Below are 15898 nucleotides of genomic sequence, written 5' to 3'. Positions count from 1 at the left end.
ACGCATCGTGTTTCAAAAAGGGAAGTAGTAACAGCGTGTAAAAACGTCGTCACAACTGCAGTGTGACGTAGGCAAGACGAACAGGAACGAAATATGATGACAATCTACAACATACAAGGAATGCAAATATGAGATTCGAGGTTCTCACGGCAACGAAGACGTCGATGTTAGTCTTCTGGTTAGTAACGCTATGTGGACTTGAAGGCAGATACCGACGTTTCGGGGGAATATATTACCTCCGTCTTCAGGACTTGGATGTAATTGTTCCTTCCAAACATTTGTATCCACAAGTACTTAGAGGCCCACACAGGGCTACAACTGATGACGTGATGTAATAGTGAAATTTTTGCTATCTTAAAATGATAAAATAACAATTGATTACGTTTAATTTCTTTTTATTAGTAATAATTTCATTGTAAACAATTGGAAGATTCACTTAAAAAAATTAGTTCTTGTAGGCCTATTATTTTGAAACGAAACGGTGAACACGCGAGAGAAATGAAGAAATGAATGAGAATTCAGCCAAGTTTTGATTCAAAATAGTAAGTCCTAATTGAACTTGTGTTTCCATTTTCCTGTTGCACCCAAAGGGAGTGAATTGTTTCCTTGGTTTCCCCAGTTTTAGAAGCTGGCGTCGACTGAAAAATTAAAGCTACTGCGGGAAAATGGAAATAATTGCGTACAGATAACTAGAGCGTTCATGCGTTTCGCTTTTCTTTTAGCGTCGTCTCAGTGTTTAAAGGACTGAACGGATACCCAACAGTTGTTTCAGTTTTGTGGTTCTAAAGTGGCGGCCCACGGCTACAACAAGCCCGAAACCACCTGTAATCAGGACCGGAAATTTGTTTATGTGTTATTAGTTACTACGAGCTCGAAAGGATTTAAAGAAACTTATCTCGTATTCTGCTTTACGCGAACTGTCACATATGCTACAGTAAAATGTAAGTTTTCCATATATCGTAGATAAATCTGTGTCCCATACAAGGTGCTACAACTCGAAAGTAATTTGTGCACATTTCAATAAAATATATATTTGAGCATACATACACTATGAAGTTTGTTATTGATGAATAAGAATTGTTAATAATGATGAAAACTGACTATTAGATTTTAAAAAAATATATATTGGCCCGACGGAAGAAGAAAGTAGCACTATCCTTAATAAAGTCTTCTCGGGCTATCAGCCGTGTCAGTTGGTGACCAATCGCCGACGTTTCGAGGACCATTTCTGTCCTCATTTTCAAGGCTGTTGACTGTGTGGCTAGTAGCACGACTGATAGCCCGAGAAGACTTTATTAATGAAAGCCGCTGTGAAAGCTTCACATCATATAGAAATATCCTGTTCTGAAGCGTTGTGATCTTGATCTGATATCGCCATATAGTATTTTTTTTAAACACTGTCCTGCCCATTAGCTGGACAGGGAAGGTAGAAGAAATTGGCTCCTACTCTATGGTGCCTGCCAACCCTCGTTAAATACTTCTTTAATCTACCGGACCACCTTGTGTCTGTAAATGGAAACACATACAACCCCCGAAAGCTTCATGTCATTTGTTAAGTACACAAATGGCAATTCATGTCATTTGTTAAGTACACAAATGGCAATTTTCGGCGAAACCCCCTTGACGATAGTTAATTTGTGTGTAATTGTAAATTCACCGAAACTTATTGTGTGTTTAAATTCATTCCAACCTGAAGATGGCTGTCTTCTGGGATGTTGCGCCGAAACTTCTGATTGGTAGATATTGACCGCCTTGACGATAGAGGCAGTAAACACCTTTGAAACATCAGTCAGTATCAAATGACACGGGGCAACATCCCAAAAGACAGCCATCTTCATATTCGTCGCCGTGATAACCTGAAATCTCATTCATTCTAATCGGTCTTTTTTATAAGGTGTCGGGCCTGTAGAAATGTTTAAGTAAACACACGTTTTGTTGAGAGCAGTCACTGGTCGCTTTAAACAGGTTTATCTGGACTTAGAAACGGCTGTACATTGTATAGATAGTATGACTGTCAGTTTCAAATCCAGTACTCGGCTTGATAGCTCAAGGTCAGCATGTTTGTCTCGAGTTCGGAAGGTCCACAGATCGAATTTCGAGACTGTCGCATCCATAAATGATCGCTTTTGCCAAGGACAGGTAGTACACTTGTGGATGGTTATCTTCTGGTTTGCGACGCTGTGTGGTCTTGTGAGTGGTTAGTAAAATTTCGGAGAAATATATCATCGGCATTTTCACTGCAGTAAGAACTTCAGTCTCAGGATAGTTACTTAAAATTAACGTAGTTTATGCATTTGTAATCGGAACACCCTAAACGTGCTTGCAGCTTTATATTTTAATAATAGCTCTATCGTATTACAACTTTTTATAAATTAGTGAATAACAGTGATTTATAGTGATACGTATTTGACAGATATGTTGACTTGGTAAAGCTAGATGGACATCCGGGATAAGATTCAAAGTGGAGCATTGATATCCTTCTCTTGTCGAAATTGTACGTCGCGGTTGAGTTTATTAAGGCTGATATTTTGAATTTCGGAAGTCAGGGATCTGAATTTCGACCCGGAAACAAGCTGTTGTCTCCGAGGCTTTTCGTAGTTCTCCTCAGTCTCTAAAATACATTAAAATAGGCTGCAATTGTTGTCTTAAACATTCATTCAACTTTACAATCCATCCTAACATTTTAAGATTTTTAAAAATACACCTACGATCAATCAGTAAATCTAGCGTGTTAAAGAGTGTTTTCCCTGAACCACCTGCGGTCAGGGCGTATAGCGACCTCTCGCTGCCCTGTAATGCCGAGGGTGACGAGCGACTATGTGTAACTTCACGCATCGTAAACGCTTATGACAGTCAATAACGGGGGCAAATTTAACGTATACATTTTTCGATATAGGCGTATCTGTTAGAAAAGAAAGTGTTAAAGATAATTTGGGCCAAAGAGAAATGGAATAATTAATAACTAGAAAATTGCTTAATAATTCATGCCTTTTCTTTAAAACTGTCACTTATGAGAGCTTCTGTGCTGTTTTAGAATGTAAAATGAAACAGTGGATTTAAAAAAAATGGACTGGACATGTTAACTGGCCCGATAGAACTATTTTTACGCCTTAATGACAGTAGGATTTATTTTGAAAAGTTTCTGTGGACTTTCAATTTCAGCAGATACGGTCATGACACTTATAAAACGTCATGGACTTGACGTTAACAAACTGTTTAGCAGAGTGCTGAAACGACGTCAGATTATTGCACATGTAATGGGTGAAACCAAGATCACTTTATTTTGCTGTGCTCTGTTCAGAGTTACCAAGCTGGGTAATACGCATCGAAGTATCGTAGTAGACAGTGTTTATTCAAAAGTAAGTTCATTCATTGGTGGTTACTGACAAATTAAGGATTTAATAATTTTGAAATCGGCTGAGAAAAAAAATCGAGGGATATTTTTTGTACAAATTACAAGCTGCTGAATTATTTGAGTTTCTTTTGGATATTTTTTGTCGTGTCTGCTTGAAGCACAGAGAAAGAGAGGAATAGAGAATAGTACACGAATGTTCTGTGTATGTAGCCTTCTTTTACTTCAGCACATCATCAATTAATTATTGTGACACGAGGAAGAACAGTTTACTTTGGAATAACAGTGCGATACGGCTCCATAAACAAAGGATCTTGTATATACAAACAAGCGGAGATTCAAGGAAACATGCATTTGCCTTGTCATTAGAAAGGAAAGAGAACAAGACGGGGGAACAAAGAAAGAATGGATTGACAGAGAAAGAAACAAAGAACGTGCGTTAGATTGAGCTGGCACCGGACAGGGACTAGTAGTGTTTGCTGTTTATATGAGTTCTGTCAGTCATCGTGCATAGACACTTATACATATATTTTGGAAGTCCGTCGTTAAAATCTCGAAAACTGGTTTTCTTACCCCCCTCAAACAAATTCTCCAACACGAACCTTAGAATAGGCCATGACATATTTCTTCTACCTCCTTCCAAATACACTACTAGGTTCTGACGATTGTCATGAACTATACAGTTGATAAACCTTCGCGAAATAAATCGATAAGACTGAAAAGAAAGAAAAAACTCAAAACAGTTCAAACTAAATTTGAATTCGATATTCCAATTAACACCTTAAATCACGAAACTCATCTAAAAATTCAGTTATCATCTTCAAGACAAAACTTTGCATCCCTGTTTACAATGACGATGATTATTACAACTGCAAAGTCGTTCTTAGCAGACCTATTTATTGATCACCGTATGGGGATGTGAAGGTGTAGCTTCCTTGTGTTTTAAGGGATGCACTCTGTTGGGTGTTGAACGTTAGATTGACACTCAGTCGACACAATTTTTGATTATACTCTTAATGTTTATTGTTGTGTAGACGGACTGTAAACCTAATAGCTCCCTTGATCTTATCCCTCTAATAATACGTGGTAAATTCATGCCATTGTCTCTTTATAAATACTAATACTTATAATTTGTGAACCAAACAATGATCACACAAATATTTTGTGTGCGTAGTGCCTAGATACTAAACGCTGAAGGAAGTATCAGGTCTGTACATAGTTACTGCAGCCAGTTATCATCTCCGTATTCCGAAACCGAAACGAAGCTCTGTACTGCTGTTCGCTGTTTGCGCTATCGTCGATTAGCAACACATCCCACCCCAAATTCGCAATTCCCATGTCTTCTGTCACCGTAGCGCGGATTATTCTCGTATTTATGTGAGGAAGATGTTAGGTTCGCCGATTTGATTTGAACCATATGCCTCTTATGCAGGGACTGGCATGAAAAAAGGGGAAACTCAGCGTCCAATGCGGTGTTCATCAATTTCCGGTTCACGCCACCTCAATCATTAAAAGTCTCGTGCCCCTTTCTTGAAGACCAGAATCCAGTTTGGAAGGTCACGACCCAGGTCAGTCCTATGCTCTAACGTCCGTCAGGTCTACACGGTCGTCCCTTTTCGAGCCGTCAGCAGGAGTACATCCAGCTTAGGCTTTCATTTAACGACACTGTATTCTACTGCAAAGCTCACATAGTTTGATTCAATTCAGAATGTACGTAATACCAAAAACGTTGTAGTATTCGTTAAAGGGCCTCTTTTGACGACAGCACGGATTTCGACAGTCTTCATAAAGCAACAACCGTTACACTCTTCGAATTTCACCAAACATGACGCATATCCTGAAAATCACAATATTTTTCGTTTCATGCATATAATGAATTATTTTGTGGATTGTGTTTATTTTTAGACCTGAAAGTGATAAATTATGACTTGTATTACAATTATTCGATCGTCAGATCATTTTGCAAAGATATTTCAGCTACAGACCCTGGAAAAACAAACCCCAACTTCCAATTCATATCCGAGTCGTTTTCTGACTGGCTAACTCGGCCTCTATAAATTAACATATAACTTAATTACCTGCTTTTGTGTACATTACGTGACGGTGTAGATTTACATATCTAGAAATAAAGTGCATAATAGGAAAGCAGATTGGATAGGTCATGTCTGTCGGTCTGTCCGTAACAGGTCTTATCTCCTGAACTGCTCAGATTTCGATGTACTTGAACTGATATAGCATCTTAATCCTTTTGAGGACAGACCGTTCTTACAAAAAGAAAACTGGATACAGCATAGTATAAAATAATAAATATTTTTCAAATTAAAATCTTATTGGTAATTAAGTGTGGGAAGTAGAGCAACCACTTACTGTCACAAACGAAGAAAACGTTTGAACTTAAGTTTCAATCTTTATGAATGGCATTGGCGGAAAATTAAAACATAAAATAATATCCCAATAATCATGACAGCAAACACGTTAGCTACATTCACACACCACCTTAATTCTGTTCATATATCGGAAATCACTGTGGAACCATAAATATAAAGATGTATTTCTTTTTCCAGACGAACGGTGTCTCGCTTGTAACCCAGTGGAGACGTACGAAAACATACTAGACAACTTCTGCAGGGCAGATTTTGGTGAGTATTTCATAGATTTGTAGGATGTAAGTCTGTATTATTATAAATGTGTTTGTATTTCCAAGCTACAAATTTGGTTGTTGCGAATCGTGAGAATAAAGTCGTAAAAGAATAAGGCTATCCACACACCTAGTATTAATTATCTAACACCAGACTTGTCCATGATGGTCTTCTGGGATGTGAGGAAGGTGCGAAAATAATGAATATTAACATGACTTCCTGTATAATTTTGAGTGCAGGAGTAGGGGATTTGCTGAAATTAATTTTGGTTCCATCTAGAGGGAAAACAGGCTATCTGCATCTGATGTTTATATTAATCCAGGTCAAATCAGCTGTTGCTTTTTTGTACAGTTCATAATCGACGTACACCAAACGACTGTCTTATGAATTTTAATTTTAAATCTATAAATAATCTTGACGCAGGTAACTATATACGAGTCGCCACGAAGAAAGTTTATCTGTATTTACATTTTAAATTATAACATACTTTTAAATTTACTAACAAAGTATTCGCAATTTCTAGTGAGAAATTGCTTCTGTTAGTTTGATATTCTGCTATTGTACCCAGTAAATGGTCGATTAACTGTTAATGATAAATGGTAACACACAATAACTTATTCGTTAAAAGTCTTCAGTTAGAATCAATACAAAATGTCAACGTATGAATATTATCAGTTCCGTCTGAAGAAAGTATCACTAATCTTACCTAGTTAAAAAGGCCTGTATGACTATCAAACACAGTAACCTGTACGTTCAAAACATTCTGGTATCTTTAATGATACTTTTATGAGTGTTGGCAACGTAGTTGCAAAAATGCGTCTGTTAGTTTCGTCATGCCTTTGTATCAAAAATAATAACGCACAATTTGAAGGAAGACCCTCAGTCGTTACTTCATGCGGAAGTTACTTGGAATTCAGAGTCAGACAGGTGCCAGACGGCCTGGCCAACCAAAAATATGGGGAATCCCCCGTAATAACATCATAAAACAGCCAGACCGTCACACGCCACTCAAATGCAGTTCACCGCACACAACTCTTACGTCACTAGCATCATTAGAAAAGGTCGAAGATCATAGATCATGCCTTTGCTGAACAAACAGCGTCCTATGACTGCTTAAGATACTTGAAAGGAAGCACCCACGAATTGAAAATATAGTGGCAATAACAGAGCGAACATGCCAGAATTGTTGCAGAATGCGTAACACTTCCTAACTTGTTTTCATTTTCCTAGGTTATGCAATGTCAAATGGTAGGATGATCTGTGTTTGTTTAATAAGTAAAGCTGAGAAAGAAATCAGTCAGTCTATTTTAAGGTACAAAATTTTCTTGGAGAGGCTTCAGAGAATAACTAAACAAGAGTTTTGTTGATTGAGATAAACCATTCTGTATTTTATATACACGTATTTACTTGAGTCTGTGTTACATGACAGAATGACGTTTAAATAATGTACCCCCCACCCCCACCTTTCACCAGTCCAACCGAACCGGTTCTTAACGATTTGGCACCACTCCGGTTCCGTGGATTTAATCCCGCTACGTCCATGTTATCTATCGTGTTTGAAGCTCCACTGATCGCACATGAGTTTTAACTTATTTTACTTAGTGCGAGTATTCAGTCGGTAGTGGGCCCTCTTCTCTTTGAACCAAGACGGCCACAGCGTGAGGCTCACCACCCTTATCTATTTAGTGCCGAGGTACAGAATGCGCGAAACTGTCTCCATTAATTCTTTCTGCCTTTTGGACGCAGTGATTACATTATGTGTCTCATCATTTTCAAATGGCGCAACTTTAAATTCGGTTCATAGCATATCTGACCACACAAAAAACTATGTAACGTTATTATAAATTGTGTTGGTAGTGGGCAAACCCTAGGTATCGGATAATATGTTTTCATACTGCATTATTCTTCACGCCTTTTATTATAATGCATAGAATATGAACCGTTAAAATTTACGGGTAGGATTCATTCTTGTACTGAACAGTAATACAATTTATTGTAATACTTATTTGCAGATAGTACTACAATTTTTTTAAAGTAAATCAAACGTGAAGACAACTTCATTGCTACTACAAATCACCCGCCAAAAAATCCAGTACAAAACCGACCGCCTGGCTACAGCTCCAGACAACCGCCAAACTCATACCCCACCATAGTCTAGGTTACATTTCTTGCTATCAGAGTCGTCGCCGTCAGAGAACTTATTTTCAATTCTTCCGTATTGTTCAGTCGAGCGTGACGGACATTGGCTAATATATTAGGGGTACTTGTTGTTGTTAATGTATTTCGTGATCTTCTGATCATTGTATTATTGTCATTTGTAGGTGCATGTCCGTCATTTCTTGGAGCAGATACACATTTATTGTCCTGAAATGCTCAGAAGGAATTGTTTTGATTTTCAACGCAGATACTGTTATACTGTTTCCGGTGTTTGTCAGTAGAGTTTTAAACGTTCCCATTGGATACAAATAATAAAATAAATCAAATTTATAGCAAGTAGCAGAAAGATGTAGATAGATAGAGGGCAGATAAGTTGAATTTGACGTTATAAACTGAATCACGAATAGCTGCTGATACTGAAGTATATCGCCAAAATATTTACGTGACCCTGTCATGTGACTGTGACATCAAAATGCAGTCTTACTCCCTGGTTACCGCTGCCAAAGAGTTGTAACTGGGAAAGGTTTTCCAGACCCATTTTAATATGGTGTATAGAACTCACCCGTATGTTCATACCAGGCATTTAAGTTACACTATGCAGAGACTATATTATTAATTTGTGTGCAGAACCAGGCTGATTATGTATTCGAAATTCGAATTTTTGCGCCGGTGAAACGTATGATAGTCGAAAAGATACGAAAACTTTTTATACCTGAAGATGACTTTTGTAGGGGATATTACGCCCTATAGTCTGGTAGAAGTTCACCGACTTTTCAGACAGTAAGAACCTTTTAAACATCGGTAATATTCTACCAGACTATACAACATCCTGAAAAACTTTCACTTTCATATCGCAGCAAAGGAATCTCATTTCTGCACTTAATCATGCCGCTCGCGCCATCTGTTACAAGCAAATCAACTGGTATTTAACGTAGGTGATGTGCTGCCACCTATACGTGGCATGTTGAAATAGCACAGTCCATAAGGAAAATTAGATAATTATAGGCACCAGGAGGGGACACTGGTTTGAAACGTCACGACATACAAAACTTTTCTGATGAACTAATATTAAACGTTACAGAACGTGATTTTATCATAAGCAACATATAAGGAACTAAACATAAACCAGAAATTTAACACAATAAAAACAGCACCTTCCTGTTAGTAATAAAGGAAAACACATTCAGATAATCGAGTTACAACTACAATGAACGCTAACTTCATAATGAAGTATGCGAGTTAAAAAAATCGAGCATTAACAAGTAAATATAAATACCTGCTGTTCTTTAATCCGAACTTGGCTGCACTTGTTTTCCACGTCATCTTCTAAACACCGATCGAAGCAATTAGTATCATGACTAGATTTTCAGTCTTCATAGAATATCTGCTTCAATGAAATTGTCACAAATCTTAGGCTTTGATGCTGGACAAAACTATGGCCGTGAAATCTTAAGAGGAACACCAGAAAATAGCACTTTTGCACACAAAGCTTGAAAACCGCGCTCTTACAAAACGCCATCTTTCACTGGAGCTGGAGCAAATGTGACCAACCTAACGGCGTGACACTTAAAACCAATCAATAAATACAATTGTAGATAGTACAGGTCTGTCATTCTAGACTAATTTCCCCTAGAAGAGTATTCTTCAACCTTCACGTAACCAACCCTTTGGGTTAAATTTCAGAACAAATTCTTAAAGTATGAACCCTTTGTCTATTGCAAGGCTTCTCATATAGAAAATTCATGTTTAAACTTTATATTTTTTTTCTACAATAGATTAGGTTCACTCTGTTCCTAATTATCTTTCCATTCCCCCCTCAATCCTTTCCAAACTATCTCTTTACTGTGGATTTTATAACTAATGTCAGCCAATTAAGAATGCATGGAGCTATACCTCCAGTACCTCATGTCTTCATGTCACGGCAATGAAACGTGGACAAATTTACTTATTTCCATATGTATCTGATAGATTAGTGGTTCATAAGCGCAAATTAGGGTAATTATAATGTGAATAATATAAATCTGATTGAAAATTCCTACTTCAGGTTATCCCCAAAGAGTATATTTTATTTATGGTGCTAAGCACAGGGACAACTTAAAAGTTTATAACCTATGATAGCTCAGGCAGTATAGTGACTGGCTATGGGCTAGAGAATTGGGATTCAATTACAAGCAGAGGCAGGAATTTTTTTTTTGCCACCAAATCTAGACCAACTCTGGGGTCCAACCACTCTCTTATCCAATGGATACTGCATACCTTTTTACAGGTACAAAGGACTGTGAAGCTCACCACTCACCTCTGTACAGTGCTAAGGTAAAGAATATGTGTGGCTTTCTCGTAATTCCTTTTACAGCTTCATGATGTAGTGTTTAATTAAACACAAGGACATCTTCATTGTAAAATTTATCTTCTCCCTTTACTGGTGTCTACATTCTTATAACCAGTGGATATGCCATTTTTTTATTAAATGACAATTTCATGAAATAATGTAAACTGAAGGATCTCATTTTGTGTGTAGCTGTGAAGACAAAAATACGACGAGCTAGGAAGATGATGCTGAAGTGTAAAAAGGCAAAAGTTCTGAAGGGAAGCAGTGAACTGTCAAAACAGTTGCCTCATCCAGTTCTGCTCTTGGAATCATCTGATGCCTGCTGCGAAGAGAAGACACGTAATAGTCGAGAAGTTTACCTCATCATGGGGCGCATACGTGGTGATGCAAAACTTGTTCCCACCTTCATAATGCCATGGGGGAAAAGTTCCAAAGTATGTACATATGCTAGTAAATGCTAGTTAGTAACTTCATAAGCACATAACATAAATTATGTCAATCAGGTACAGTAGCTGGATCCAAACTGTGTATTTCACCTAATTCACTTCCTTGCAGATTGAAGGAAAACAAATGCATATATTATGTAAGCCTAAAACAGATTATGGTACAGATCCTACATCTGCATTCCAGCAAAGTTTCTTCCTGGTTTTGTTACATTAGATATGTTCAGTTTATTTTAGTATTCATTCCATAACCATCAACAATACATTATTTAAAGACCATAAGATACAAATCAAAGCTCAAATAAAATTATTCAATTTTTTTTAAATACAATACAAAATGGGAACCACTTATCACACCAGCATACCTCTAAAGCAGCTGTTGGAAACCTTTGGCCCTCACAGTATGTGGCCTGTCGCAAGGTTTGGGAATTGGCCAATACCAGAAAGAAAAAATTTATTTTTCTGAGGTCACCACTACCACTGTTCTAATTTTCTTAGTGTCAACTTATGAAACATGTAAAATTCAGTCTGATCTGTTTATATATTTATAGTTTGTATTCACAGTTTTTTAAGCAACATTTTGTTACTGGTATTTATTTTCAGTTACATACATCAGTATATACGTATTTTCTATTTGGTCATGAAACTGGAGATTTGAAAGGCACTGATCCTGGCATCACAAAATCACGGCAAGATAAATACCATCTACTTAAATAAGTGCCTTTTGTTTACTAATACATAGTTCTGTTTTATTAATTTTAGCCCTTCAGGAAAGCTGTAAGGATGTTTAAGAAGCTGAATTGTTCAGATCCAAAATTGGTATCACATTCAGTAATTGGAGATGCATTTGGCGGAGGCAGCAACAATGGGAATGCAGCAGGTAATACAAATGGTGGTGGAAATGCAAATGCCACTGGGAGAAGGAAGCGTGGTAGAACCAAAGGACGACACAAGAAGACAACGAAACACACGCCCACATCATCACCCTAGCCTTCATCAAGACTGGTAGCATATGTTTGGGTGAATCCTGGTTACATTACAACTGGTACAAAACAAAGCCTAATTATGATGAAGGATGAATGGGTTGAAATTTGATTGGGATACCTTATCCTAGACAAACCAGTTACTACTGTATTAGCTGTACACTTGAAAGGCACTGAAATCATTTCACAGTAATATGCATAATAAGTATTTCTGTTATTAAAAGTTGGATGAAATTATTAAATATTGGTGCCATAATTGAATATGAATGGGAACCTGGCATTCTTAAGAGTGAGACACTGGTCTGTCATTTAGAAGGTTTTGGGTTCCATCCCCAGTCAGGTCTGTGTGTGAATTTTTATGCTCACAGACTGAAGTCTTCACCTCTGACAAAGATAAATTTTTTTTGGATAGATCTGTGTTACTTTTTGATAAAGGTTAAACCGTAGGTCATTTCTGCCAACCAACATACTCATGATAAAAATATCATTTGGAGAAGTAATTGAATCCACCCAATGGGTGACTTCATCTCAGAAGTAGTTTTACACACTTGCCTAGATGGGCAGTCATCAGAAAATATCTCATAGATAACAGTGTATGATGACTTTTCCTGGTCAACAGTCTACATCATTAAATACAGTTGTATTTATGATGTAGGATGGTTGTAACTGATTAATTATTTAATTTAAAATGCTTGCAGTGCTGAACATATACTGTACTTTTATTTTCATGTAGTTTAGCCCTTTGTGCACTATTCAAGTTAACAGCATATTGACATTAATGCTCTTCATATGCTGCGTTTTCATTCATAAAGTGCAGTAGGTGACGTGTGTGCTGTGTTCTAGTGTTAGGCTTGGCAAAGGGATATACATGAGTGCATGTATCTACTGCATGTTAATTTGACTGAAGAGTAATGTGATATTTACCTATGAAAAATAATATGAAGCAGTTTGTTGGATATTGAGTACATTTAAAAATAATTTATATAAATAAGTAATCATTTTGAAAAATACAACTGCTCTGTTTCACAATGTGATGAATTTTACTCTCTTTATAAGGGCACTAGTACACACATAACAACTTGTCACATAGTCGTGATGGCATCATTTTATGTTGGACCGGTTGTAAGATGCTCTCAATGTCCAGAATATTGCAGTGTTGCCAGCATCCAACATTAGAACGGTACTTCCAGGCTTTGTTTTCTGCTGCCTGGATGGATAAAGGATGGCTTTTCAGCAATATAAATTCATCTATAGATGTATATTACAAGTATATTTTTGCAAGTTTAAGAACTATTGAAGCTTTAAAATACTAAGTAGCTTCAGTATGTGTTATTTTGTTGACTGCTTATTTCACTTGTTTCCTAGGAACAATACACACAACCTGGAGACAAAACCAATGTTATAAAATATTTTATAATATATTATAGCATTTCCCTTAACTTAAATGTGGCACAGTTGGAGTATCCACAGTAACATTTGCTGCATTGTGCTGAATAATGCATACATAATAAATGTAAAAGTTTAACTGGTAGGTAGCCATGTGTAAGTTGTTAAAGTGTGTCAAGATGTGTCATTGTGTGTTGTATTCATTGCCTTAAATTAGAACAGCTTTATTGTGTTTACATTTTAATAATAGAATGATTTTAACTGCAGTAATCTAATCAAGATTTGAATTCATGTCAAAATTTTATTTTTGATGTTTGAATTCAAATATTGGTAACCTGTTAGATTTAAATAATGAACTGCAGTACCTTGAATTTAAATGTGATATTGTATTTGAAACTTTAAATGAGTCATTGTTTTTAACATAAATTTGATATATTTGAAGGGCAAAATGTCAGGTTTGGAATCCCTGTTTATGTACAGAAAATAACATTCATTAACACATAGCTCCAACCATCAGGAACAGGAATTAATTGCAATTCCTATTCCATAGGTTGCTGTCTGAAACGAGGTACTCACCTCCAAATTTCTGATCATAAAAATCACAATGGTGGTTTTGTAAATAAGTAATTTTAATTTGTGATGTACATAAATGTATTCTTTTTGACTTACTTTGTACATATTTATGAATTTAATATTCATAATCATATACATATATATAACATAAAGCAAAAACAGTTTATGCATTATTTTTTTATTTGGTGGACATATCCTTACACATACTATGGACATGATAACCAGCAGTTCTGGAAAAATTCTAATGCAATTTAATTTGAGTTTCTATTGTTATTGTTAAAACTCATGATCACTGAACCAAATGTCAAAACTATGTGATCATTACTTCATGTCTTGGAGCTTCCTGGGTCCAAATTTTGGCCCTGAGACCAGCTTTCCTGACTGAGGTTTTCCATATTTCCCTCAGTCCTTCCAGGCAGATGTCAGGATAGTACCTTCCATTAGGCCACAACTGCTTTGTCTCCCATATCCTTTCCAATCCATTATTCATACTTTTTCTTCACCAATCTACTGTCAGCACCTGTTAAGTTAAAATATTGAGTGAGTTGTTTGAACCATTGAGTAATAATTTTGACCAACCTCATCAAATGGAAAATGTGGGCCAGGTAGGTATGTGACAAGCAAACAACAGATAATTTACAATTTATAAAATATAACAACTAAAATTATAGGCTATTTCCCAAACAACTTTATTTTTAATATCTGAGAAGCCATACGCTAAAGTTGTGCACAATTTAAACTCGTGTGGAATTCTGGTAATGAAGGGGTGCTTATATTTAGAAAAATAATAAGGATTTGATATTACTCACGTACTTATATTCTTTTATAGTACAAAGTTTATACAAATAAACAACCGAATGACTCCTGGAATAAGGAGTCCCCCTTTACCTGCTAACGGCCTCTTGTTAAGAGGGCAGAGGAGTGGGTAGAGGTCCAGGGCACCCTCTTGACCTTGGGGAAGGAAACTGCCCCTAAAGGCGGAGAAATCAGGAATGATCAACGGCATGAAGATGCAGAAGGCAATGCGAAATCACTGCATTAAAGACCCAAAGGGTATCCTCATAACATGTGGTCCTTTAATGGCTCCCTCCTGGGTAAAATGTTATGGAGGTAAAATAGTCCGCCGTTCGGATCTCCAGGGTGGGACTACTCAGAAGGAGGCCATCAAAAGGGATAGCAAAATGGATAAAACTAACATTATCCGAGTCGGAGCATGGAATGTTAGGAGTTTGAATAGGGTTGGGAAGCTGGAAAATTTAAAGAAAGAAATGAATAAGTTGAAATTGGATTTAATGGGGATAAGTGAGGTAAAATGGAAAGACGAACAAGATTCCTGGTCAGGGGACTACAGAGTTATAAACACATCCTATGGGGGATGAAGAAACTAGAAGGTTATTCAATCTGGTGTCCAAAATCTATGAGTCTGGAGAAATACCATCAGACTTCCAAAAGAGCATTATCTTCACACCTTCTAAGAAAGCAAGCGCAGACAAATGTGAGAACTACTGCACAATTAGCTTGATATCTCATGCATAAAAATTATTAACTAGAATAATATACAGAAGAATAGAAAGGAAAGTTGAAGAGGCACTAGATGACTACAGAAAGTTTTTGGAATGTACACAAAAATGAAACAATTTCCAAGTTCAATGGACTGAATTCTGCCAACAAAATTCACTCGAATTCGAATTAATGACCCATTGAAAACGAAAGACATACATATTCGGTTATCAGGTTATTGATAATACCATCTAATAATCATTTGTAAGATTTGAGGTTTTCACAGCGGTGAGTATGAATATTCATCACCCTGATGACGGAGGCAGTATGACCTCTGACACGTTGGTTGACATCGACCAGACTACACAGCGCAACAACCCAGAAGACAGAAATCGAATAAATATTTGATTGTTTTCAAATATCGAGTATCGATAATACTATAGAATAAATATTAAGTAATATCAAAATACCAAGTATCGATAATATTAATCGAATTAATAATCGATAGATAAAATGTGTAATCGAGTAAATGTGTA

The 15898-nt window shown here is 36.7% G+C and overlaps 1 protein-coding gene and 1 long non-coding RNA gene across 2 annotated transcripts in view; one reads left to right on the top strand and one right to left on the bottom strand.

Annotated features, from left to right (window-relative positions):
- Positions 1-14028, top strand: part of LOC110828902 (secreted frizzled-related protein 2-like) — a 35023-nt gene extending 20995 nt beyond the window's left edge. Inside the window, exons 2-4 of the mRNA XM_022062064.2 lie at positions 5917-5991; positions 10667-10911; positions 11683-14028. Of these exons, the coding sequence (XP_021917756.1) occupies positions 5917-5991; positions 10667-10911; positions 11683-11910 (548 nt within the window). The 3' untranslated portion in view covers positions 11911-14028. The remainder of the gene's footprint in view (positions 1-5916; positions 5992-10666; positions 10912-11682) is intronic.
- Positions 14022-15836, bottom strand: LOC110828905 (uncharacterized). The gene is made up of 2 exons (XR_002542797.2): positions 15611-15836; positions 14022-14382 (listed from the first exon to the last, which is right to left on the bottom strand). It is a non-coding gene; the product is annotated as an uncharacterized LOC110828905 (long non-coding RNA).
- Between the last annotated feature and the right edge of the window lie 62 nt (positions 15837-15898).

Source organism: Zootermopsis nevadensis, unplaced genomic scaffold (assembly GCF_977971745.1).
Source record: "Zootermopsis nevadensis isolate Lab colony 2312 unplaced genomic scaffold, Znev_1.0 Znev_ptg000025l, whole genome shotgun sequence".
NCBI lineage: Eukaryota > Metazoa > Arthropoda > Insecta > Blattodea > Termopsidae > Zootermopsis > Zootermopsis nevadensis.
The sequence above is the reverse complement of the archived record's forward strand: the minus strand, read 5'-3'. Positions and strand labels throughout refer to the sequence as shown.